The 25,379-nt window shown below is 34.0% G+C and overlaps 1 protein-coding gene across 2 annotated transcripts in view; it reads right to left on the bottom strand.

Annotated features, from left to right (window-relative positions):
• pod1 (coronin pod1) overlaps nt 1-25,379 on the bottom strand; it is a 64,002-nt gene that overhangs the window by 16,036 nt on the left and 22,587 nt on the right. Inside the window, exons 9-12 of one of the 2 annotated variants that reach the window (XM_069847114.1) lie at nt 15,905-16,333; nt 12,039-12,924; nt 7,171-7,284; nt 766-936 (exon numbers count right to left, since the gene is read on the bottom strand). In XM_069847114.1, the coding sequence (XP_069703215.1) occupies nt 766-936; nt 7,171-7,284; nt 12,039-12,924; nt 15,905-16,333 (1,600 nt within the window). The remainder of the gene's footprint in view (nt 1-765; nt 937-7,170; nt 7,285-12,038; nt 12,925-15,904; nt 16,334-25,379) is intronic. The other variant, XM_069847115.1, reaches the window with a different exon arrangement.

Here is a 25,379-nt window from a genome sequence, read left to right as displayed (position 1 = left end):
GAACCAAATCTCTCTGCCATTAAGATTAAATTAATTATATTCAGTATGTTTTTGCTTTGGACAAAATTTTCGAGAAGAAATGTGATAAGGGAAAATTTAATATTAAGTTATTCAAGTGACAAAGAACCCAAAAAAAAAGTCTATAAAAAGAGGATAAATTTCCATAACCTAAGTTTGTCTCAATTCTGTGAACGTTATCGAATTATGCCAACTCAAGCACATTTTCTTCTTGAAAGAATTGGGTCTCTTCTCGAATCAAAAACAATAAATTTATCTCTTTCGTCTGAAGAGTAATAAATTACTCAGATGTCTTCTTTGGCTAGGAAATAAAGCTCAACAATATCGAATTGCAATGACTAATGATATGTAAAGACTTTGCAGAATGAAATGAAAGGTGCAAAGCAGTTTCTAATTCATGGAGGAACAGAAAGTCATTTCACTTTTCAAAAGTTGGAAAGTGAAAAGTGAAATGTTGTAAAGTTGCAAAGTTTAATGGTGAAATAGGCCTCTCGTCTTTTTTTCCTTAAATTTTTGCTTCACTACAAATTCTTGAAAGTTTCAGAACCTTACATACAATAGGACTGCTAATTTCTTCCACCTTCACTACTAGAGTGATTAACATTCTTCGTAGCATTCATCAGGCTTTATGTCACACTGAAGTTTCCTGAATTTCATGATGATACAATTTCTACAGTAGGTTAAAACATGCATCACAAATATGCAGTCTTACAAACAAACAGGAATATTAATATTTGCATTCCTTACCGACAGCTAGCCTGTGATTGTTGAAAGGATCCCACGCGAAGTCCATAATGTTAGTCCCATGCACCAGTGTTGGAATCACTCCATCTGGAAGCTTGCCAGTCTTGCTCAATTCGAACACTGCAATCTTTCCACCAGGTCCACTTAATGGCACTGCCACTCTCTCGGAATTTGCTGCAAAACATAGTATCTCAGTCACATAAAAACACTTCAGTATCATCAACTTTAAAATCGTAATTTACTTCAGTGAACCTAAGTTTTTTTTTTAATCTTCTCTTAGGAATGATGCATATGAGATAAAATAATTTCACTAAAACATTAATACAAACTTTTGTAGAAGAATACAGAAAAAAAGAACGGCCCAAAGTGACTGAATGCCCGACTTCAGTCAGCCAAAATAAGTCCTTAATTACCAATCAACTGAAAAGAGATAACTGGAAAGACCTCTTAAGGCTATAGATCGATGAAATTTCTAACTTCTACAATTATAAACCAATTAGTCTGAAACTTTTACCACATATTTCTTACAATGTGGACATACAATACACAAATTTTCACTTTGATATTCCAATTATTTTACTTATAATTAATTTTTTGTTGTTTTTTTAACAGTGAATTATAATTGTCCCAATTTTAAAGTTTACATAATATTTCTTTAAATTTATACTCGTATTTTAATTTAATTTATTCTTGATAGGTGTATGTAAAATATGACACATGCTTTTCATATTCTTCCAATTTCTTTTTGAGAAAAAAAATATTTACTCTTTTAGTTGTTAATTTTTCAGTTTTTTTTTAAACTTATCACATTCTCAACACATAGTGATTTGAATATTTTCAATAGCAGAAGAAAACACATGTGTCAGTTTACTTCACATGCTTATGTGGACATCTATGCAAAATTTCACTGAGCCTGGAGAAAAACTGCATTCATTAGAGCATTTTGAATGTTACAAAATGTTGAAAATTGGAAAATCGAGAAAACGAGTGTCAAAGTAGAGCATGTATATGGTAAGTATATAATATCGCTCTGGACCCTTTAAATTCGTTCTGAGGGGCTTTAAATTGACATAGGACCAAAATAAGCACAGATATAGAAAACTGAAACATTATTTTATTTTTTAACATGATTTTCCAAATTGAGAGTGTCGGCTTTAACTTCTTTTGTTTGGATGTTGAATGAGGGTGATACCATTTCATCAACTGATGTTTGTTCTCAGGAGCAGCATAGGAAACCCACGTTTTGTCCCCTGTTACGATGTCTGTCAGAAATCTACCTTCTTTACTCAAGTATCGATCCAAAAAAGACAATGCAGCAGCTATACAGTGTATTTTGTGTTAACTACTAAGCACATGATGAAACCATCTCGCACAATTTTTTTACATACCTGAGATAGTGACAATTTCATGGATTATAGTACGAGAAACATGTGAAAATTGTTCATGGATTCTGTGAAGTGTGACACGCTTATTCTTTATGATGTATTCATTGATGAAATGCAACAAACCATCCATAATGACGATGGACACTCAGTTTGTTCATCATCATGGATATCCTCCCTTCCCATATTAAACATTTAACACCATCACTGCTAATTCATCCATATCATAGCCATAAACTTCCTTAATATTACGATAAATCTCACATGATTATGTATGTTTGCTTTCAGAAATCAAATCACAGATTTAACTTCACATGTTCATGTGTGATGGCATTCTGTATTTTCTTATTCATTTTAAATACTCACAGAAACAACACAATTTCTATTAATACAGTGAAATTCTCACAGAATGCAATAAACATATGATTTACCTTCAATAACCAGGTTCATTCATCTGCATGGGTATGATCCGTGTGACACACAAATGAGTACTAATTTCCAGAAGACCTTTGCAAGTGTCTTATACCTTTTAATATTTCCAGCACATTAAATATAGATTTTTCGTAAATATAAAAATTATATTAAAAGCTATTACAACATACAGACAGTTATTTTATATCAATTCGTGCTACATACATTTACTTACACCATGCAATTTACAACCATCACCAATGGTTTATTAATTACCATGTCTGTCACTGGATCCAAGGTTTCCAGCTGAGAGTGATAGAGCGATAAAAGTACTTAACGAGGCTCTCTTAAGAAAAGTTGGGAGGACCAAGTCGTAGATTTATAGCATATAAAAGAATTCTGTCTCTGGATGAGAGGTCTACAACGTACAAGCCATTTCTTGCACAAATTAAAATTAAATTCTAGAGGTAGCATAATGAGCCCATATGTGTAGTAGTCTAAGGCATGTGGGTTTGTCCCACTCACCATCTGTAATCAATCTATTCATTTCTACAAAATATATAAAGAAAATCAGATACCTTATTTTTTTAGATTGTAGAAAAATGTCTTTTGTGTGCAATACAGAAAAAGGAAGTTTATTATTTTGATACACAGAAAATAATTTCATTTATGTATGTCTTATAAATTATAATTCAAGAATATGATCTACAAATAGGAATACCAATGCTAACACATGACATATTACATTGTTGCGAAACATAAAACGTGTAACATGGTATTATCTTCTTGATACAGATTTTTTTAGGCTACATTAATAAACATTCCAATGCCTACAGAGGCTTAAAATAACAGTTGTTGTTGTTGCTGTTGTTGTTGATGATGATGATGATGATGATGATGATGATCTCAAACAATTTGACAGTATATCAGTAACACATGCAGATTAATATTTAAAATAACATTAGAACCAATAGACACACTGCTTAAGTTAATAAAATAACACAGCAGGATAGTTGCATTATAGCTGGAAGAAGAGGAGCATTTGTACACTGGAGAATGAGTATTCTTTCTCAAAATGAACAAAACAAAATCACATTTGACCTAGTAATATTTCCAGAATACATGTACACTACATGAATGCTTGCTTGAGATTCAAATCAGTCTTAAATGACCCTAGGTCAGAGAAGCACTATAGTTGCAGAGTCTGTTAAAGATATAATATGAATAGCAGTTTTATGTGAGCAGGCCTATGTGCAGAATTAAACATGAATAAAATGTTTTTTTTTTTTTTTTAAATACAGCATAAAACAAATTATGATTGCATTGCTTTTTGAAGTAAATTTCTCTTTCTGTTAATAAAATATAATTTTTAACATTTTTGTGAAAAGGTTGCAAGGGACAGTGAAGTGCATTCCATAACCTCTCCTATCCAAAACCCAACCTCAACCTGCTCGTGGTGCAACCTGCTTTTACAGATGAGGCTCTGGGGACCGAGTATTGGCGGTATAACCACAACATCAGAAATAGAGGAAATGCTATTTCATCTCTTACGCTGGCCTGCCACGGCGTAGAAATGTTCCACAAGTGGTGCTTGTGAGAAAGGTCGGTGGACTCTAAAACTCCTCCCGGCCAGGTCCGATGGACCCATTAACCAACGACAGGTGTGGCTCTCCAGTCATACTGGGGGTTTACGTGAGTGGGTGATGTAACCACCATTACAAACAAAAAATTGGTGCCCACTTAAAAAACGGTTACACTTATGCTAATTAACAGAGAAATATTGGAGAGCAAGAATGCTAATGGCTTCATTGCCAAAGCCCAGCATTGGATAACAACAACAACAACAACATTTTCGTGAAAATTTAATTACATGTCATTAAGTGACACCTCATTATAAATACATTCTGCGTGTTTTGTAATGATTTAATTCTTTATCATATTATCTACTGAATTTTTGCTTGTATCTTTATTTCTTTAACAATCATTCAAAAAGCATGCATAAATAAACCAATAATTTATTATGCACCTAAATAGTAGGAAGATAAAAGGTAAAAGTAGCCCTTCACATGCCATGAAGACACTTGGGGGACATGAATGTAGAGCCCCATGCTTTCTTGATCTCGGCACTAGAATGAGGTGGTGTGGTTGACACCATGCTCCAACCGCCTTCTACCCCCGGGAAACACCCAGTACTCAATTTGATAGGAGGCTGAGTGAACCTCAGGGCTGTTCTGGAAGTTTGGCAACGAGAAAATCCCATCACCACCCTTGACCTTCCAGTCCGTAGCCAGCTGCTCTACCAACTGAGCTACAAATAGGAAGGTAAAACTTTCATTTTCCACATTGCACACAACTTTTAATACTGCTGTGAAATATACTAGAATGCTGTCTTTATATTCCTTGTATATGTTTCACGACACAGTACAGGAATATATCAAATGATGTACTATTTTACACGTACAGTATATGACACAATTTTATACATATAAAAAAAGTTAATCTAAATCTTTCGTTGTAATATCTTGCTGCCTGATAATAATTACCTTTTTTTGTCAAGTGAAGAAATCTTACGTCCACGAAAGAATTACATCACCTATGGACACGATTTCGAAGTATAATAATTCACTTTTTAAACAATGGTTAAATCCTCTTTTCACCATCAGCCATTCAAGTGATTTTTACTAGTTTCCAGTATCAAAAGACTTCCACAGTTAGAAATACTGAATTATCTTCACAACAAACAAGAACAAAAATCACTTTCTAAAATACGAGGGGGATCCAGGAAATAACGACCGTTTTGTTGTAATAATTAAAAAAAATATATATTTATTTGAAAAAACAAAGTCTGTTACATAACTGAAGCTTCTTTTACTTCTCTACATAATCACCACCTACATTTAAACATTTGTCGTATCTGTTCACTAGCTTTAGAATTCCCGTGTTATACTCCTCTGCCGCCAGTTCATTAAGCCAGGTGTTCACTGTCTTATTCAACTCTTCATCACTTCAAAAACGCGTACCACACAGAAAGTGTTTCAGTTTAGTGAAAAGGTGAAAATCGCTAGAAGCAAGGTCTGGACTATAGGGCGGATGATCAAAGATTTCCCAACCGAACTGATCCAGCAATTCTCGAGTTGAAGCAGCAGTGTGCAGGCAGGCGTTGTCGTGAAGAAGCACAATTCCTCTCGAAAGCATTCCTCGCCTCTTGTTTTGGATGGCTGCCGTAGTTTTCGTAAAGTCGCACAATAACGATTTGCATTGATCATAGTGCCTTTTGGCATGAAATCCAGCAAAAGAACACCTTTGCGATCCCAAAAGACAGTAGCCATTACTTTTTGTGTTGAGTGAGTCTGTTTGAATTTTCTCGGTTTCTTGGGTGATGAGGGATGATGCCACTGACGTGATTGGCGCTTGGTCTCTGGGGTGTTGTGAGACACCCAGGTCTCATCACCAGTCACAATTTGATCAAGAAAGGCGTCTCCATCTGTGTGATATCGCATCAAGAATGTCATTGCTGAGGCCATTCTCTGAGTTTTGTGTTGGTCACTCAGTTGCCGTGGAACCCATCGTGGTAGCCAAGATGTTGCGACACAATTTCACCAAGCAAAGAACGAGAAATGTCAGGAAAGGCAATATGCAATTCGTCGAGTGATGTGCGCCTGTCTTGCAAGATTCTGTCGTTCACTTTAGTCTTCAGGTCTTCTGTGATGAGTGATGGGCGTCTGGGTCGAGTTTCATCGTGGACATTTGTTCACCCATTGTTGGACATTTCGCACCATTTTCTCACATTTCTTTCATTCATTACAGTATCACCATACACTTCTTTCAATTGCCGGTAAATTTCTGCAGGTTTCAAATGTTGGGCATTCAAAAATCGAATCACACTCCTCACCTCACAGTCGGCGGGATTATCAATCACGTCGTTCATTTTGAAGTAACACAAAATGCACAATGGCGACTTGTTGCAACCAGTACTCACAACATTATGAGAACACATGTTAAGGAAGCCAGTTGACCTTCAAGCAAGGAAGGGGAGTCAGCTGCGCGGCGGGTATGCGCGAACGGTCGTTATTTCCTGGATCCCCCTCGTAATTGTGGCCACTGTCAACCAGGCAAAACTTCAAATACACATTTTTACCGAAGAAATACAAATATGCTGTCTCAACTAGAAGATCTAAAACATCCCAAATAAATTAACTCTTAAATACACAACATGAAGAAATCTGTTATCATTTTACGAGAAATCGCTGTAAGCAGATGAACAGATAAGCAAGCACATATGTCATGCTAAAAATCACTTTTACGGCATCAGGAATGCTGTAAACGTGTACTTCAATGAAAATTTCGAAAGCAATTCTTAATGGATTACAGTACAATATTTCATAATTTGCATAAAAAGTAAAAAAATGAAAACAGCATCCTATTATGTTCTATTGTTAACGAGATAAACCTTTATACACTTTATAAACATAGAACATAATGAGAGAATATTATGGATATATGTTTCATGCCAGCTGATATATTTTAAATATGTAACAAGACAGTTTATGTCAGATTCGTTTTCTTAATTTCAAAAGCAATTACTATTGAATGTGCGCCAGGACTTAATACTCACCATGGAAACCATCACACTCTCCAGATATCTGTCTACTAACATTTCGAATATTTTCAATGTGTGTTGACTTGTGCAATGGTGTGCCCTTCAGATGGCGGAACTTCGACACACGACCTAAACAACACAGAGCAAATGTTTGCACAATCACTGATAGAAATGTCAACTTCTTTAAAAACAATTCATAATATTAATATTTATAGCAAAAAAGTTTCCATCAGCTACTAATTGATAACAATTATTTTATTACTGAAAAGTGAATGAGTGAGTGAGTGAGAGTGAGTGTGTACATCTATATATATATACATAGTACCATTTAAGCTACTCGATAGCCTACACGCAGGACACCCACTGAAGTAACAGATGATCTGTCCGCAAATCTAATAAATACATCTGTATCATATTTCGACATGCTAAGTCACATGTATTTCAAGTTCAGATAAACAATGTTTCAAGTCACTCTAGTGTGAAACACAAGTTGAAGACAATCAATTGTTCAGTGTAAAAGTATATCATGTGTTAGAACAGTGATTATTTATCTACTCGTACAATACTTCTATGGAAACTAAGCTGTTTGCAAACAAGAAACAAGGTCAGATTATTTCAATATTGGAACCAGTGTATCATTCTTCTTTAGATCTTCCAACAGTAAGTATAGTAATAAACTCTAGTCAGTTGACAGGTTGTTTAATAATTTCAGCTTGCCTTGGAACATTTAATTTCTCCTGATAATTTGGGCATATGTATATACAGTGAAACCTCGGTAAGACGCTCTTCAAGGAACTGCATAAGAATAGTGTATTAAATGGGACCGCGTATTAGTGAGAGTGGGTCATTTTTGGATATTTTAACACAAAGGTATGAATCAGCATAAACATTTGTTGAAGAAATTTAAGGATTAAACACTGTAATTATGCACAATAAAAGGTTCAAGATTTTTCACTATTGTTCTAAGCATTGAAGACGGGATTCCTAATGATTCCGCCAACTGTTTCTGATTCATAATGGTGTTTTCATTATGTCTACAGAGAATTTGTAATTTCTCCGATATCGATAAAGCTTTTTGTTTCACTCTTTATTCATGTTGGCACTAACGAGTCACTTCACACTTGTACATGATACACCGGTCAAGTCTTCACTGACAATCCGATTTAAAACTGCCAGCAAGGACAGGCTCTGAATACAGTACTCTTGCAGGTATTCAAGGGTCATATTCCATTCTATTGTATTCACCAAACAAAGACTCCTACAAATCCTTGAATATACAGAAGTCCAGTATCCTTTAAAGTATATTTTAGAATTTTCAGCAGATGAAAGAATGTATTGAACAGGATGTAATTTGCCTGTTGTTATTACTCATTTGGCATCACCGAGGAGACATGTATAAGTTGAAGACGGACGTGAGTAACAATGTATTGTGTTTTGTTACGTTACGTACAATATGTACTTATGTATGCATGTTATATTGTGAGAAACATTATTGTGCTGAATAGGACATCGAACGAAATCTGTTGGTGTTCCACTGAAACTAACAGAAAGAAGCTAGCCTTGCTATGTGCTCCACAATAATAGTTAAAAATAGGACCAACAACTGTGTTTAATTTCGACACTGCATTGACATAAAATTTCTCGTGGAAGAAAACATCTCTTACATACTTACTTACAAATGGCTTATAAAGAACACGGAGGTTCACTGTCACTCTCACACAAACCCACCATCGGCCCCTATCCCGAGCAAGATTAAGTGGAAATCAATTAATCAAGGTGTTTGACAAGATTGTAACCTATCCCCATTACTATTTACTATATATGTGTGTGTATATATATATATATATATATATATATATATATATATATATATATATAGTCCGACCATCGGATCTGTGCCCCTGTAAGATATGCGAACTGAACCTTAATTCCTTTTCAGCCTTGGCAATTCATTTCTCCCCCTGTATTCCTATTTCTCTCTTTTCTATCCCTCTCTCTTTCTCTCCCCCACTACTCACAATTTTGAGCCTTCTTGCGGGACAGTTTATTTGCACTTGCAGTCCAGTGTTGTCAACTCAACATGAATACTGTAGCATGGAGTGGTGAAAGAAATATTATTAAGCAAGTAATAGCATTTTGCATAAGTCAATCAGCGTCATTAGACCTACTTAAATTAAATTATGAATAAGTAATAATTAACCTTACATATTAATAAGCAATATTCAAGAGATATGACACTGTTTGACGGAAGTTTGGCAACATCCCTATTCGGCAAGGTTCGTGGCCTGCTGTTTGACATAGTGGGAGAGAAACGGGTGGAATGGGGTGAGTAGAGGCGTTGACTTTTCCAAGAACGACGACAGCGCTGAAGGGGCATAGATCCGATGGTCCGACAATATAATATATATATATATATATATATATGGATCATATGATTAGAAATTGGAAAAGAACAAAACATTGTAATTTGAACATCAATAGAAATTTAAAGTTAGATATATTACTGTTTGCAGATGATGTAATATTATTAGCAGATTCTGAAGATGGCCTCCAACATTCTGTTTTCCAATTACAACTCATTTCTGAGGAATACAGAATGGAAATTTCAGGTAATAAAACTAAAGTAATGGGATTCATCAGAAAAAATCATCTCTGCAGCAAAATCTGCCTTTATAATAAACCTGTAGATCAGGTCTCATGTTTTAAACATTTGGGTTATCATTCGAGCTATGAACAAGAAAAAGATATTTCTATAAAACTGAATTACTTCAACTATGCAATGAATACCATTAATAACATTTTCAAACCTTCTCTTATCCAGAAACATACAAGAATTAAAGCCTATAAAACATTGGCGCCCACACCTGTGGAGTAACGGTCAGCGCGACTGGCCACGAAACCAGGTGGCCCGGGTTCGATTCCCGGTCGGGGCAAGTTACCTGGTTGAGGTTTTTTCCGGGGTTTTTCCTCAACCCAATATGAGCAAATGCTGGGTAACTTTCGGTGCTGGACCCCGGACTCATTTCACCGGCATTATCACCTTCATCTCATTCAGACACTAAATAACCTAAGATGTTGATAAAGCGTCGTAAAATAACCTACTAAAATAAAAAAATTGGCGAGACCTGTTCTCATGTATGGAAGTGAAGCTTGGACTGTATGTAAATGTGATGAACACTGAATCACTGACAATGAAATTAAGTTTTTAAGAAGAACCTCTGGCTATACTAGATTAGACAAGAAGAAAAATTTTCATTACTGCAATTTTTATTTTCTGTACAATTGCAATTGCATTTAAATCTTAGATTAGGCTAATGAATTATACATAAAATTATAGTTTCAAGAATTTTATTGCCCTATTATCAGAGCCTATACACAAAATTCCATGCTACTGTATATTACAAAACACTTCCAATTATTTATGGAAAAATATACAATTTATTTTTGTCTATTTAGTCTGGTATTTCTAGTTCAATTAAATGAAAAAAAAAATCTAACAGTATTGTTAGGGGGAGTCTCAACTATATTACTTTCACCCTCCATCATCATATTATTAATATCCTCATCCAATGTTATTCTGAAAGTAAAAATGATAAATTATTAGCAAAGTATAAAATATTCAGAAAAGCAACAGCTAATCTTTGAAAAGACAGATACAATAAATTAATAAACTCGAACGTGTTAATACAAACCTATTATATTAAGAATAAACAGTTGTTTTCCAGTGTTGTTAACATATTATTATTCTCTCCTACTCATATATTTATTAATGCCACATAATTTTATTATAAACGAAAATACATTTCCTGATGACTATATAAAAAGGACGTAGCTACTTTTGCAACTTGAAGTTTGAGGTTGCCATTTTGTCATAATGATTTAGCTGTTTTTGCAATTGTAAATGTGACTGATGGATATAACTTCAATTATTGCAATTGATCACAGCAGGGATTTAATTTCTCTTGCAACTTGACCCACTTTTCTTCCTCGATTTTATGTGATTTATAACAGTTATTTCATATGTTTAAAATGTTCAATTCGTAACTAAGGAGGAAAGGAATCCAGGGGTACCAAAATCTCTCTCTCTTTTTTATATAGCTGCTTTTGCCAAGAGTCTACTCATATTATGTATGTATTCTATGTTTGTGTGTATTTGCAATGTAAATTCGACAATAATGAATATGTATGTCATATAACATATTACTCGAGAATATTATTGTTTTATGCCTGGACTTGCATTACACAATGAATGCTGGTTGGAGTCCTCATGAGGAGGGAATTTTCTCATGAAATTTCGGCCAGTGTATGAGACTGGTACCCATCAACATTGTGATGAATTTGAAGCACTAAGATAATCAATTTTGTAAACCAGCTATAATGATTGAAGGGGGGGGGGGGTTTCTCAACTGCAGGATGGTTGAGAATAAAAACTACTGATCAACTTGTCAAGAAAAGAGACATTAGGCAAAGACAAAATTTGACCGACACATATCAAGCAAATCCAGTAATTAGTGATATGCACAGAACTTCAATTACTTGAAAAATATGGAAAAATATTTTTATAAATCAGTTTATCATCCCATATGATCGTTATAAAACAGTTGTGGCAATATTCAAACATTGAAACAAAATGAATTCTTACTTCACCAAACTATGTTTATGTAACACCATGCCATGGTTAGAAATCATGAACTTTTTCGTAACAATCTTAGGTCAGAACTACTGCCTTTCAAGAATGTGGATGATTTTGCTCACAAAATGTTGAACAGACATTACTATTCAGGATATAATTCAAAATAAAAATAAGGTGGATTACAAATGTGATAACTAAAAAGATGTTCTCCACATCACCTGAACAAAAGACATCTTATTTTTAAGCTTACCGAACACAGTTGAAGTTCTTTTCGGTGTTGGAGTGGTGACAGGCTCTGGCTTCTTATCCTGTGACTTGGTAGCTGCAGGCTGCTCCTGTGACTGCTGTCGCTGCATAGCAACAGGTGGCCTCTTGATTTCCACTTCCTCTTTTACAGTATCTTGTGTACTCGTTTTTGAGCTCTTGAAAGAATCCCTTCTCCTCAGTGGAGTGGGTGATAAGGTGGGACTCCTCTTATCTGATGTTACAGCTTCTTGAACTGACACTGATCTATTTTCATATAAGCGACGACGTTCTGCTATACTAGTTCTCTGTACTGAGGCTCGTTCAAAGTCTTCCAGCTTGTCATCTACATCGTCATACTTAGCAGCATCTGCTGCCTCTTGTTCTGTGGCCATTGAGCTGATTCTCTTCTCATATAGCTTTCTTCTTTCTGCTGTGCTGGGTGTTTTCGGTTTTCCATGTGATGTTGGTGATGGTGGCTGTACTTCATCTTCAAAACTTCCACTGTTTGACTGAGCATCCCTCTCTCCAAGATCTTCATTCTGTAATCCCTTCCCCTCATTACTATACAGACTAAAGTTGTCTTTAGAAGGAGAAATGTCGTCAACTTTGTTCTTGAATTTCTCATCTCTAGATTCGTCTCCTTTGGCCTGAAAGTCGTTTTCGATGTAACTAAGGCTCGAAATGGTCCCATTGTTTTCGTTGTCCACTGCATGCACGTTATTTCCATGTTTGTTTGGGACACCATTCATTGTTTCATGACCAGGTGCCACAGGTACAGAGAAGACTTTGTCAAACGAGAATTCTGTTGTCCCCTTAACATCTCCTTCTCCACTCCCAGAAGAAGTGAAGTTCAGTTTGGGAGGTGTGAAAGGCTTTGGTCCAAGACGGGGCTGCAAAAACAAATCCAAAGCTTGCTGACAAAGGGAGTCTGCTATTTCATTCACATATGAAAATGCTTCACCATTGTCCTTGATTAAGAATATAATACTCTTTATGTTAGACAATTAATCAGACAACTCAACTCCAGTTATGTCAGACTGATGTAAAATATCGGTATCACTGTATCTAAATACTGCTACATCACGTTTCTTTTCTTATTCTCAAGCAAAGAACCTAAAATTTGTATAACATTGCCAAAACAAAAATTAATGTAACAAAGCCATATGGATTGAATAACATGTTTTTCAGTCAGTTATTTAACAATGCTGCATGAACTATTAGGCTATTCAGTATCGATTGAAATGGCAAGATGAATATAAGGAGTTCGTCTACAGTTGGGGAAAATCTCGGAAAAAACCCAATCAGGTAATTAGTTCAAGCAGGAATCGAACCCATGCCCAGTTCTCGATCAGCAGGCAAATGGCTTACTGCCTGAGCTATGCTGATGGCTAAGATGTTCTCTGTTAAACAGAAGATAAAGGAGTTCCCGCATGGAGGAAAAATAGATTTATTGACTGTACACAAAAAGTTTCTATGCTTTCTTAAACAAACACTCAAAGCATATGAGAGATCAACATTAAGTTCCAGTCAATTTAGCCTCCTGGAGATAACTTCTAGTATTAATTTTACAAGAGAACATCACAGAGTTACCAGTATTCTGAAGGAATAATGGTAAATGTAAGAATTCCTCGTTTCATTCAGGTTTAAATATATGCCCTTCCACAGCTAATTCTACTGAATGAGTAATTTCGACTCCTGGATCCTGAACATATAATACAATGTTTATCTACAAATTTGGTCACAATTTAAAAAAAAAAAATCTTTTTATTTAGTCTTAAAAAATATATAAATAAAAAAATAAAAATAGATTAAAACTAAAACATAACATAAATTTCTTAATCTCTTACCAGATCAAATTTCTTTGTCAGACAGCATCTTTCTAGCCACCTAGTCTTTGTATAGATTAAACTTAAGGTTATTATGTTGTACTGTCTGCTCCTGAAGAACTACTCATTCTGTTGAGATGAGAACTAATATATATGATGACAAAAATACTTAAGGCCATTATATGTCTTCAGAAAGCATTATATGAGTAGAAATCTTAACGAAAGAGTGTGCCCTGGATATGAGTTATCATCAATGACATGGTAAGTAGATCTTTCAAAGTATATACATTTAAACTTAACTATGTATAATACAGATCACATTTGCTGATAAACGAATTTGAAATAAAAATTAGAATAGAAACTTTCCTGTTGATTACAATATCGAATCTCAATTTGAAATAAAAATTAAAATAGAAACTTTCCGGTTGATTACAACAATATCGAATCTCAATTACCATTTAGACCACAATTATTTACTAGAAACAACTAAATCATTTACAGTTGTCTTTATTGTAAATACTGTTTTTTTAATTAAGTTTCATAATTTATCAATGTCAAGATATATAATCATTCATTATGTAACAAATGTGATGCGTCTCATTACACATAACAGCAGAACAATAATCTGAAGATCTTCTTTCTCCACCATGTTATTGCTTTGGAGAACCTAGAAGTACAAAATTCTGAACAAAATCTCCTGGCACTTCTTCATTGCTACGGATATGATATATAACTGAAAATATTTATACAACGACAAAGACATCAGAAAACAGAAAGGTAAGATATATTAGAAACGAAAGTTCTCACATTCACCAACACAACACTCACAAGCATTCACTGCAATATTTTAGAGATATTTGAAACAGACTTTTACAAACAATTCTCTGTTTATTCTGTTTGTAACTGTATATTGTGGAAATGTTCAAACATGAATTTTGCGCGACAATAAATGTAACAGTCAAAACAAGTAACATAATTTAAGATCATACGGCAATTTTACAATCAGAAAAGACTGGTAGTTAGTAATTATACTTTCCTTATCAAACATGAAGGATAATTTAATACAGTGGGAGATGGACATGTGACAGCTATTTTTTTAATCTTCACTATCAATATTAAGCTCTGTTTACTTATAAAAAAACTTTAATGTTAATAAACTTTAACAGCATTCAAAGCATGCACACACGACTACAACAGATCCATTTAAATTATCTAATTATCTATATTAGGGACTGAGTGGCAATACCTGAACTGTTTTTTTAGTCGTTATTTAACAGCATTGTATGAACTACTAAGTTATTTAGCATCGATAAAATTGGTAACAGTGCGATGAGGCTAAGGTTTTACCATGGGATTATCTGACATTCGTCTTATAGTTGGAGAAAACTTCGGAAAAAACATAATCAGGTACTCAGCCAAAGCAGAAATGAAACCCACGCCCAAGTACACCACCGAATCAGCAAACTGTTGTTTAACATAAATACTAGTAATTACTTTTTGCATTCTTGTTGCTTAAATCTAATTCATAATTATCAGTATCAGCTGTTGTTTGTGTATTAAAACTGCAAAAGCACAGAATATTTTTTGCTCAGTGTACATTATATGCATCCTAGTAATTTATACTGTGTAAGATGCTCTGATTTAAAGAGAAACAGGTAAGGATGATGACTAGCATAAGTATATTTTGGCATGGGAGAAAAATGACCAACAAATCTTACATGCAGCTCTTTCAATTGGACAGGGGGCTCTTTTACACATCATAAATCTGTAAGAATCACCCAGATTTATTTTTATTCTGAAGTGATGTACTTTTAAAAAATCCATTACCCTGGGACTGTTCTGAATTCACAATACTCGGATCTAATGATGAGCATGATGACCACTCAACCAATGAGGAAGACTCAGATACAAACAGTCTCCTACAGAACCATAACTTACATAATCCTCATCACTTACATTTACAAAACGACATGCATTGCAAATATCTCTAAAATCATCACATATCTAGTCTACAAGCTACTCTACCAATAACTGATTTGCTAACCTTGTAGCCACCTGTAATGGGGTTTGCAGGATTCACTGAAGTCACAGGAGGGATGATAGAGGTGGGCTGAAGGGTTGTGATAGCAGAAGTTGTAGTACGAGGCTTGGGTTTTGGGGGTGCCACGACCACGTCTTCTGTCTCGGACAAGGAACCAGCACGAGATGCTCGTGGTAACGGCTTGGGCGGTACGATCTGTTGATTCTCACTACTTCCATTCTTTGTCGATTCACCATTGTGGTGAATGCCGTTCTCACTGCTGGCTCTCTCATTTTCCTGATCTACCTTCAGGTCCTTGGTGGTAATTTCATCCTCTTTGAGTTTCACTGTGGTTGGAATTTTATTTGAAGTCTTCAGCTGGGTAACGCTCGCACTTGTATAATGGTTATGCTGAAGATGCTTTCGCATCTCTGAAAGTGATCCTCTGTGGACCTAGACATGTGAAATGAAGCCAGCTCGTACACACATTCAAAGAACCCTGAACACTTGTGTGATACACAAAGCTGTTTGTTCTACTCAGTCTACCACAAGCAGGTCAATCATATCCTCTACTTGTAAGGCTGGTTTCCAGGAAATATTTATATGTACACAACGCTTATTTGTTTGTCATTTTCTTTCTGTGACAAGTTTCTGATAAGTTGTATTAGTACTTATGGAACTTATGCATAGATTCATTCTTATTATGTAAGTGAATGTGAATAATTCAAACACAAACAATTTTAATCTTTAGAATGCTATTAGTAATTGCGTTAATTATGAAAAATACTAGCCAAAGTACTATTTTATTAAATCATTAACATTAAACAAATCTGTGGGAACTGTGACAATGAATACTGCTGAGGGTTACTGGATGATATATCTGCAGTTGAAAGTAGAACATTTAAGTGGCTAATACAACGTCTCTGTTTGTGAATTTTGCTCTTGAAATTAACTGGTCAAATGTCATTAAGATTCTTTTACATGTCACACAGAATGTACAGTTTTACTTTACGACTAAATACACTCTACTCTGAATTTTTCGGGCTTTAGATGCACTTAAACCTGTTCTACAGGGTTTACTACTAGACCACTGAAGACGACGAAATATTTATATTCGTAACATTTTAATATATTCCGTCTGGAAAAATGCTTTTAAAAAAACGCACACACAGCATAAACTTAGAAATGTTGCTTAGCAGGATGTAATGATTGTTTACGATACAATGTTTTATAACTAACATATTTTGTATATCAAATTTGATTTGATAAAGTTTGAGATATTTTGATCAAAACAAACCAAGTAAGAAAAATTGTCTATTACAAACATCTTATATTTTAAGAGTTCAGACTTTTACAGTTTGGTCTGTTGAACTTAGGTACTTCAAGCAAATGAAGAAATCGAACTCTCTGGATATCAAACGACATTACCTTGAGGAAGGAATTTGTAAGTAGTTTCGAAATAGCTTGGATATTACGTATATCTCAATATATGATTGCAAAACCCAAAAATTTCATCACAAATCATCTATACACAAAGTTTTATAGTATTCATCTTATCCGAAATTTTACTGAAATTAGAATTTCTTATTAATTAGAGTATTAGAAATTAAATGCATGTAAATTAAAGCATCATCTTCTATAAAGTACTTATTATTTTTAAAAATAATACATAGGGCAAACATCAGCTTTCATGAAAACCAGCCTGTACAAGCAGTGAGATTCGATTCGATTCGAAATGCTAGCATTCTTAACACTCCTAAATGTATCTCAGAATGAAGAAGATTTGCATACTGCTCCCGCTAAACTACCAATGCAGTGCATATAATACACACAGTGCATTCTTTGATTGTGTATGTGAATAATTTCTTATTTAGTGACCCTTTTAAATTATACAGAGCTCACTCCAAAAGTAATGTCATCTATCCTTGCAAGTATGGCCAAGAAAAAAAAAAGCAGTGTGCTGTGTGAATATTTGAACCTTCCCAACCATACCCTGCAAGGTTCACCTCAAATCAAAATGGAGGACGATACTGGCATTCAATTGCAGTGACGTGTTCCCGTGAAGAACACGCTGTGCCCAGTGAAATTCATCAGCAATTGAAGAAATTTATGAGTGACAGTTAATCAATATTAGTACTGTGAGTTAGTGGGTTATACATGTGAATGACACCACAAAGAGTAACTTCGAAAAAAACATGCTAATGTTGGGTCAAACTTGCATTACAGTGACTAAAATGGGAAAACATTATGGACATATTGGAGGAAAGAGATATGATAAACGTAACTCAGTGAAGCCAATAAAGTTTAAAATCTCAGATTACACGAATGAATTTACCACAGAAAAATAATGTTTTATGGCAGGGCAACCCATGGCCCCACATTACAACTTAACAGGTGAATGCAATTACAAAATTTCAATGGATTGTCTTGTCACATCTATCATAAGAACCTGATCTTGCTCCATTAGACAATTATTTTTTGGTATAATGTGAGATGAACTTCAAAAGCAGCTGATACTGAATGATAAGAAATGGACTGATGGTGACTTTAACAGGACAGAGATACAAAGACTTGCTGAGCCTTGGAGTAAATTATACAACATGATGCTAACTTCGTGGACAAAATAAGAATAAAGTTGATCAAGAACTGAGCTATGGTAAATGTAAATTTAATTTCTCTAGTTCCAGTAGTATTCGAGAAGAAATCAGAAGGCATTACTTTCGGAGTGATTCTCATAAATGCTATTCAGACTTGGCGAAAAGATGTTATGAGAGACAATAATGAAGCAATAGTAATATAAATAAAATCATAGTTCTTGGAGTAAATTTGTCCTACAGATGTTTCATCCAATACAGATCTCACATAATCTGGTAGGAACGGAACCTAAGTGTTTTCATTGTGAAACTGTCCCAGGAGACTGACTATGCTAAAATGTTAACTGTTCATTATGACTTATTTAAGAGAATGTCCTTAGTCTTGTTTCATAACTAAAAACCCATAAATTAATATAAAACGTCTGTCATAATTTAATACCAGTTATACTTTTCATACAGAGAAGTTTTTTTTTTCTCTTACTAATGGTGGACACTTAACTTACGTCATTAACCCATACAAAGTCAGTTATGTAGATCAATTTAATGACAGAGTTGTTGCCCAGGGTTCGCCATAGGAGGCTGGTCTATGCTACACCCATGATGGGATGAGATGATGGAAATTTGTTGGGATGCCACAGGTGAACCGGAGCTCCTGGAGAAAACTCCTGTATTACCTGGGCCATGGCTTGCCCAAGACAAGTTATAAATCAGATGTATGCTGGGGATCGAACCCAGGTCCTCAGAATTATAAGACCAGCGCTCTAGCCATTAGATCACCATGGCAGCTTATCGAGAAGAATGGCTTAATGCATACTTTAGAGCTTTTTTTGGCCCAAAGGAAAGGTGATGTTAGACAAATTAATTTGCAGTTATGTTTCAATCTCGCCTATGAGTTCGAATTAACATTTATTAAGGAAATGAGTTCATCAGTCCCTAAACATTTCTTCATAAAAAAAGTTCCTGTGAAATGTACAGGGAAGATAGTATTTACAAATAATTTATTTACCTTGTTAAATCCATATGTACCGTAAACTGTGGCACATGGACATGCATGCACGCACACATGCACACACAAAAATATATATGACTGTATAAACTGAAAATTAATTTGAGGCAGTCTGAAGCAATACTTTGTATACAGTATTGTTCTTAGTATCATATATTTCTCTAAAGTGTATTAATAACAATTTTACAATACGCACAAGAAGATATGTGCTATACTGTATATCAGACGTGAAATATCTCTTCCAAGTGACGAAAACCAATGATAAATACCATTATAGTTAGTCAAGAGTGGTGCTGGTGGCAGCAGTGGTTTTCAATGTTGAGCATTTGCCAACTAAACTATTTCCTTTCTTGAACTGGTATCCATTTTCAATTTGTAGACCTTGTACATGAATGGGTACAATTTTATATAGAAGACTGTGACCCAATGAGATTTTCAATCAAAATGTTCTCACCTCTTCTCTACAAGATGCCTCCACAATGTATTTCTAAGAGTTGAGAACAGGGTAATGGTGCACATGGACATAGAATTTTGCTTTCATTCATCTTTATTTAAGAAACAAAGTGATCCATTATAAATTTACTATATGGGACCAAAAACTTTACTTCGTCATTCAAAATAAGTCACATTTTGTATTACATCAAACTATTCCATTTTTCTCAGTGAGGTTTGATTTCGCAATTCTTGAGTCCAGAGGTGAGCTTTAGCAACTTTTTAGACCACTGCAGCCAATATTCATCAAGAAGAAAAAGTAATAACTTTCTGTACTTCTGTAGAAGCAGGGACTAGTAACTCAGATGCAGACATGTCACTGTAATGCAATTAGTTATATGGTGATGTTAATGGAGTATGTGCATAATTTTAGCATAAAATTAACTTTATGGTGTAGCCAATGATGATAATGTCAGTTCCGAAACTTATTTACAGTAAATGTACTAACACAATAATAACGTAAGTTCACAACTGTTTGTTGTTGTAATAATACAAGAAAGTAAACCATATCCCCAAAATTACATTTTGATGATATCTGCATGTGAAACATATTATCACATATTACATTTATTAGCCGAATCGAAAGTACTGTACAAATTTCAAATAATGCCACATTCCCTATATACGAGGGCCGTTCAGAAAATAAGTCTGCCTGGGGCTGTTTACAGAAAGAAAACAACTTCATGGAAACATTGGAACAGATACAGCAATTATTAAACTATTTTTCAACATATTCCCCACTGGAATTGAGATATTTGTCACACTGTGAGATTAACAGAGAGGTGCAGACTGCTGTCATACACTGGTTCCGATCCCAGGGGGCAGGCTTCTACAACACAGGGATACAAAGTTGATCTCATGGTATGAAAAATGTCTCAATTCCGATGGGGAATATGTTGAAAAATAGTTCAACAATTAGTGTATCTGTTCCAAAAATCTTTATATGAAATAGTGTTTTCTTCCTGTAAACAGCATCAGGGAAAATTATTTTTTGGACGCACCTCGTATATTATGCAATTTAACTGAGCATTGTACTCTCAAAACGATTCCAGACAACTTTTCTTCTAGTGAAATGTATTTGTTTTCACTCCATTTAAACAAAAGAGGTGTGTTATAATCTAATATTATTTTCTACAGATATTCAATTTAATTTCAAGCACAAACTTCAAAGCCTTAAAATGTCTCATTCCACATTCTTGCAACATTGCTCCATGAAGACAACAACACAAGCATAACTCAATCATCAGCTCTAATATGGCAGCAAAATAAGAGGCACAAGTTACAACTACAAGTTGTTACAACATCAGATTCTATAGGTAGTCTTTTCTCCTCAATTTCGCAAGTAAAATAAATAAGCATTTTTAATATATCTAGCAAGGTGACAACTAGCACTGAAAATATATATATATATATATATATATATATATATATATATATAGAGGGCCTATTATTCATTTGAAAATTCTACTCTCTGGTCCAGTACACGACACTATTAACCAGAAAAGAAGAGAGTTTTTGTAGTATCTTGCAGTAAGGTACAAAAACTTAAACTCCATTTATTTATAAGTAATAAATTTACGAATACTAGCTTTATGAAATAAAAAAATAATTCGTAGATTACGGTTATAGTGAACATAAACGAAAATCTCCTACACTTCCAGCACACTTCCTCCAGTGTTGGTAGTAATTCTGGAAGTTGCTATCCCTCCATCCATCTTTGGACTTACCACACCCCATTTGTCTCACTACTGACAATAAACACTATCACACGATCTCGACACATGTTCAGCCTCTAATGGCCAGTCTAATACATTTAACTATCAGCTCTGGTTCATCAAACAATTTATATACGTAGTTAAAAATTATATCTCTTTCTTCAATGTTTCTTTTCTTTTACTCTCCCGAAAATGCATTTTCGAGGATCTTATTTTCAATACTATACCAAAACACCTTACATCTGTGAGGAGAAAAAAAGACTCACAAAATGCTAATTCAAGAGAATTGCGTCTACATGGTGTTTAGTTTTGGCGAACTAAAGACAAAATTTCATATTTACACACTGTTCAGATTCTATTATGACTGGATTATTGTAGATGTTACCACAATAGTTAATTTCACATAAACTAACATCACATCAATCACACAATCATGTGTGCACAGACTAATGTGTTATTGCTGATAAACATTATAAAGGTAGCTCTGCTTGTATGTACAATGCATAGTGCACTGCACAGCTATCAGTCCACAAAATTATCAACTGTGCTATGTGCATTCAATTCTTAATGTAATATTTAATATGCAAAATCCTATTATAATGATATAGGCAATCAGTGAAAATATATGTGATTATTCAACAGTCAAGACATGTTTGAAACTGCCGACACTTTATTAAATACCAGTATAAGATTTATGTCAGAATAAAATATGACCGTCAATTATCCTATCATTTAATAGCATCTCCTCCAGGTTCTGTACAGCATTCGGGGGAAAAAATCTTGCAAACTTTTTGGATTCCCTTCTTGCAAAGTGAAGCTGACTCACTTTATCAGCCTCTTCAAGTTCAAGGATACAGTTTTCGTGATATTCTAAGAGTTCTCCATATTGTCGTATAGCTCACCAGAAGTTGCCTCAAAAATTTTCTTCCACTGCGTGTTCCATATTCTAGTTTCACTAATTTCCTGGACTAATAAAAACAAACGAAGCATTTACAATGCATTCTATAAATCTTGGTCCTGGTGATGGGCGGAGGGGATGTTTGTTTTCATATCGACTGTATGGCACTAGGAAGAATTCTTTCTTGTGAGGATGAACATCATTTCAAAAAATTACCCAAAATAGTTGATTTTTTGATAGACTCATTACTTATGAAAGACTCTGTACTATTGGCAAGTGTTGTGATAGACGAAATAAAAAGAACAGTTGAAGATATTAATTCAAAATCTATGTAAATACTATCATCAAAATAAGAAATGCAAATTACCTGTAGAAATAATAATAAATATATTCAGCAAATGGTCAATTAATCCACTGCGTATTCTTCAACAAGAGAGAGATAAGGCAAACAGAAGATATGACAATAGATACTGTATATCTGGAGAATTTGCATGAACAGAATGGTTAACTGCTGGTCATACTCAGCTTTATTTGGATCAATATATACTTTATTCAAAACTATTGAGCTTCTATGTTTCTTTCCATTCACATTTTACATTAATAGACAAAACTGTACCTATTTAGCACAAAAAATGAACCAAGAAACTTGTCTTTTTCAACACACAAAATTCGAGTTCAAGTAAAACATAATTATAATTTACACAATACAATTGACGCCATACATCTGTGGAATAGTAAAATAAGAAGAAGAATTAAATAAATTAAAAGTGTTATTTTTTAAAACTAATACGAAAACAGTCTGAATGTGTTGGAAGCTATACACGTTAGCAATATTACATTTTGCATTGTTAGAAAGCTTTGATGACGAATTTCATTATTGCAGATCGTAGTAAGGATAATTATAATCCTATTAATTATTCAGTCATTAAAAGCAGCAATTACGAAAATTAGATACTGTACTATTATATCTTGGAACTAAAATGTTGAGTAACTATTGTCACTAGAAGAGCTCTAAGCATATAAATACAGTACACATAATAAGAACGAATGAATACCTTCACCAACCTATTGCAACGCAGTCAAATCCATATTTATCTTTCATATTATCTCAGAATGGCTCTCTATTTAGTATCTTTTCCAATTCAATCTAGGTTTAAATATTAGACTGTCTCCATCACCACCTTACTTGTTAATCCTTAATTAAATTCATGAATTGATATTTGAAACTAATTCTCATATACAATAATGTATAAGACATTGTTCTATTCTTACTAAGATAATACAAATAAAATAGTAAAGAGTATATGTATACTTTTAAATTTGTTACATATTACAAATATATTATCTCTCTGTACTGCTACATAATATATTAGCCATTAATAGTTTATACAGAGTGATTTATATAGAATTAACACATTTCTTTCTTTCTTTCTTTCTTTCTTTCAAAACGAATGATGCTAGCCACAATTTGTTATACCTCAAATGTAGAGTATCTTTGAGAGATTACTAATCTCTATAGAAAATGTTGAAAATTCTTTATTTATTCAGCTGGAAATTCACTTAATGGCCAGTTTTTAACGTCAAATTAAGCAGGAGTTTTCATTCCCCATCATGAGATGCGCAAATGTTTATTTCAGAATAATGTATAATCAAGATGTTTATTCTTTATTCCTTATTGTTGGCAACGGTTTTCAACATTTTATTTTAGTCACTGAAAATGCAGTAAGTTACACATTAAATCAACGGCTCTTCCTTGTGAAGCAATACGAATTCAATTACAGCTACTCAAAGCGCATACCAGAGAGAATTTGGTGTTCGTAATCCCCCTCCAAAGAAACACAATACTGGGACTGGTAAATAAATTGGAAATAACTGGATCTCTGGCGAGTGAAAAAGACAAACACTGTTCATCTAGGCTGCCCACGGTTGTTGACATCCAGGCACGACTGGAGCGGTCATCCCGTAAGTCATCAAGATGTTTGTTGCAGGAGACCAGACTGGGTACATTTTCAACATTTGCTACACAGGTTAGTAATCTCCCAAATATACTCTACATTTGAGGTATAACAAATTGTGTCTAGCATCATTCGTTTTGAAATAAAGAAAGAAAGAAATGTGTTAGTTCTATATAAATCACTCTGTTTATAAATTTTAATGCATTGCAAAAAAAATATTAGATCTTTAAAACTGTAAAAGATAAAAATGGTGTAAAATACAAGGTATTCATGATGGTCACTCCCAAAGAAATGTCTCAAATTTGTATAGTGTAAATATAATTAAGAAAAGTAATTTTGAATATGCTACACAGATATTTTTAAGAATGATATCATTATTAAAGCAGTATTGAATGGAAAATATATTGTATTAATGAAATTTATCAACATTTGCAGAAAATTTGAGACAGACAAATGAAAGCAGCCTATAAAGAATAGTTTAGACACATGATAGGGAAATGACATGAGTAGGAGCGTGATTTTTTGGTATTAACGATATACGTGAAATGTGTTAAAAACTTAATTTCATTAATGGAAAATGCAAATTCCTTTATGAAAGTTGAAAATTAAGTGAAATATATCAGCAAATTTTCGCGAAATTGATAGCAATCCATGAAATTACTTCATAATCATGATAAAAAAGACAGATTTTATGGGGAATTTGCAGGAAAAATGACTTTCTTCTAAATAAAACGTGAAAATTTCCTACATTATAAAATATACATGAATATTTCTACATATTAAATATTCAGCATTACATAGTTTTAGGGATTACTTCTAGGAAACAATGTAAGCAGACA

This window comes from Periplaneta americana, chromosome 15 (assembly GCF_040183065.1).
Source record: "Periplaneta americana isolate PAMFEO1 chromosome 15, P.americana_PAMFEO1_priV1, whole genome shotgun sequence".
In the NCBI taxonomy this organism is placed as follows: Eukaryota; Metazoa; Arthropoda; class Insecta; order Blattodea; family Blattidae; genus Periplaneta; species Periplaneta americana.
Note: the sequence above shows the minus strand (reverse complement) of the source record. Positions and strands in the feature narration are given on the sequence as shown.